The following is a 3,088-nucleotide window of genomic DNA, read 5'->3' as shown; positions in this document are numbered from 1 at the left end:
CATCATCATCCTCATAATCATCCTCATCATCATCATCATTATCACCATCATCATCATCACCATCATCCTCCTCATCACCATCATCATCTCTATCATTATCATCATCACCATCATCATCCTTATCATTATCATCATCATCATCATCCTTTTCATTATCATCCTCCTCATCATCATGTCATCGTGATCTAGTTAGATAATCTGGTTAAATGTTTGCATTTTAAACTATTACGCGACAGACAAACTACTATTCTAACCAGGAGTTGCTTTTCTTTCTTCTTTTTTTTTAAAGTACTTCAGGAAAAAGAAAACATTATTGAGTAGTTTAGGATGATAGTAGTAATAATGTGTTTATAGTAGACATAAAGTAGCTCTGTAGTTGGAAACGCATTGCTAGCAATTAGTTGAACATTTTTTTTCTTTAACTGATAGTAGTCAGCTGGCTTTTGCAACATTTCAGGATATACAATTTCATTATTGTCCTAGCAATATTCAAATTGAAATAATTTCAAATTTTATTTAATTTATCCAATACCTTTTAGAAATAAAAGAAAAAGAAAGAAGAAAAACGAACAATTTATATAAATTAGAAAAAACCATTTTAATATTTTTATCGAATTCATTTCATATTTTAACTGTTTTTTTTTTACCAAATTTTTCCATTTCATATTTTAATTTTTTTAATATGCAATAAGTGTGTTACATGAAAGAAAATTCTCTCAATTCAAGCTTTTTTTTTCTTTTCAAATTTCAAAATGTTTTCAATACAACATCCATAAGCCACTTTTTTCTTTTTTTTTGTTCATTTTTTTTTTTGTTTTTTAAATCTCTAAACTTGAAAAGACTGATTCGTTTTTTTTTTTTTTTTCACCATTTCATTCATCAATATATGATATTCCATTGAAAAGGAATAAATTTATTCACTTCGCTAACTATTTCATAATCACTTTTTTTTTCAATAATACAAATTTCTGGACATAAAATAGAGCAAAATATTTCCGTTTTTGATGTTTTGAAAGAAATGTGTAAAAGTGTAAAAGCTAACAGGAAAAGTGTCATTTAACCATTTGACAATTACTTTTTTCCTTTTATTTCCATCGCATCTGTTGTCATTTTGTCACCAAATTACTACAAACAGATTCTCCTTTTTATTTGTAATAAAAAAAAAAGAAAAGAAAAACAATTAAATTTTGTGGTTTACAAAAAAGGATACTAAAGTAATTGAATGATAACACAATGCATGTAATACATAACAGGTCATCTGATATTATCAATTTCATTTCTAGACTATGTAATATATGTATAGCTTAAATTGTCTCATTGATATGGTCAAATTTTATTTTATTTTTATTTTTTTTTTCGCAATTGAACTCTAAAATAATTCAATTATGATACAATGCATATAAATACATAAACAGGCCATCTAATTTAATGATGATGCAATGCATGTAATACATAATAGGTTATCTGATATTAATCGATTTCATTTCTAGATTATGATTTATATATATCAATTTCATTTCAAATTTCATTAAAAAGGAAAAGATATTGTCAATTTCATTTCTAGATTTACGATACACATTATCGATGTCATTTTTAGATTATGATATATATTATCAATTTCATTTCTCGGTTATGATATATATTATCAATTTCATTTCTCGATTATGATACATATTATCAATTTCATTTCTCGATTATGATATATATTATCAATTTCATTTCTCGATTATGATATATATTATCAATTTCATTTCTCGATTACTATATACATTATCAATTTCATTTCTCAATTATGATATATATTATCAATTTCATTTCTCGATTATGATAAATGCGCACGATTTCAAGCCTATTCATACTGATATTATCAAATTTTTTATCTTTTTTTTTTTTCTTTTCACAGTGATAATTTACAAAATGGTGTAACACACTTAGGAGTATAATTTTTTTTTTTTTTAGAACTTAAAACTAAATTTTTTGTTTATGCAAACAGGCAGTGATATAATCTTATCTATTTGTAAATAATGATAGTAATAATTGTAGTTGTAATACTACTACTAGTAGTAGTAATAGTAATAGTAGTAGTAACAACTAGTATTATTTGAAAGGAAGAGAGAAAGGTGGGGGGGGGGGAAAAAAAAAAGGATAGGATAGGATTGAATAGGGTAAGCTATAAGCAAAAAAAATGAATGTGTAAAAAGGCTTTGCAAGGAAACTTTAGCAGCTTTTATTTTTTTTTTTTGCTATCATCAGTAAACAAGAGAAGAGAAAAAAAAAAAAACATGCCAGAGGCAGGGTAGGACTATGACTTGTTTATACTAAACTAGCCTTAACTTCTCTCTTCCTTACTTACTATTAGTTAACGTTCAAAAATTTGTATAGCAAAAAAAAAAAAAAGGAAAAAAAAAGTATTCTCATTATATTTACTTTTTCTTGATATCTATAATTGTGTATATATGTATGTGTGTATGTGTGTGTGTGTGTATGTGTATGTGTGTATATATGTGTGTGTATGCGTGTGTGTGTGCGTGTGTGTGTGTATGTATGTTAGAAACATTCTCAACAATAAAAAAAGGACTTGATATTCTTTTTTTTTTTTAAAAAAATTCAATTTGTCACTTGTTCTCAATTCTTTTTCACTCTACATTCTCCACTTTTCCTATCAATTCACCATATAGGATATGTGAATTTTCTGCATTCTTTTGACTTATTCTTTATGCTTATGGCTCTAAACTTCAATCCCATGTGAGCTAATTTTAAGCTATAAATTTATTCTTTGCAAAAATAACCGCTAACCTATTTGCTTCTATCTTACTAGCACTACTTCATTTACACATATATGTAAATTGACCATGTAAAGCATTCATTCATTCATTCATTCATTTTATAGCTTATCTTTTATCATTTAATTTATTTCATTTTATAGCTTATCTTTTATCATTTAATTTATTTTTGTTTTATTATCAATTTTAAAATTTGTTTATCATTTTTTATTGGTGAAATAATTTGTGAAAGTTTTTATTTACACTAATTTATTCTGTTAGCTTTTTTTTTATTTTTTTAAATAACTATCTAGTTTCTTCTTATC

The 3,088-nt window shown here is 25.2% G+C and overlaps 1 protein-coding gene across 1 annotated transcript in view; it reads right to left on the bottom strand.

Annotated features, from left to right (window-relative positions):
- The window catches only part of LOAG_17398 (hypothetical protein), a gene marked incomplete at both ends in the record, with an annotated part of 499 nt that extends 325 nt beyond the window's left edge, over positions 1-174 (bottom strand). The window contains one exon of the mRNA XM_020450060.1: positions 46-174. Within this exon, the coding sequence (XP_020306326.1) occupies positions 46-174 (129 nt within the window). The remainder of the gene's footprint in view (positions 1-45) is intronic.
- Between the last annotated feature and the right edge of the window lie 2,914 nt (positions 175-3,088).

Source organism: Loa loa (genome assembly GCF_000183805.2).
Source record: "Loa loa unplaced genomic scaffold supercont3.69, whole genome shotgun sequence".
Classification (NCBI taxonomy): Eukaryota; Metazoa; Nematoda; class Chromadorea; order Rhabditida; family Onchocercidae; genus Loa; species Loa loa.
Note: the sequence above shows the minus strand (reverse complement) of the source record. Positions and strands in the feature narration are given on the sequence as shown.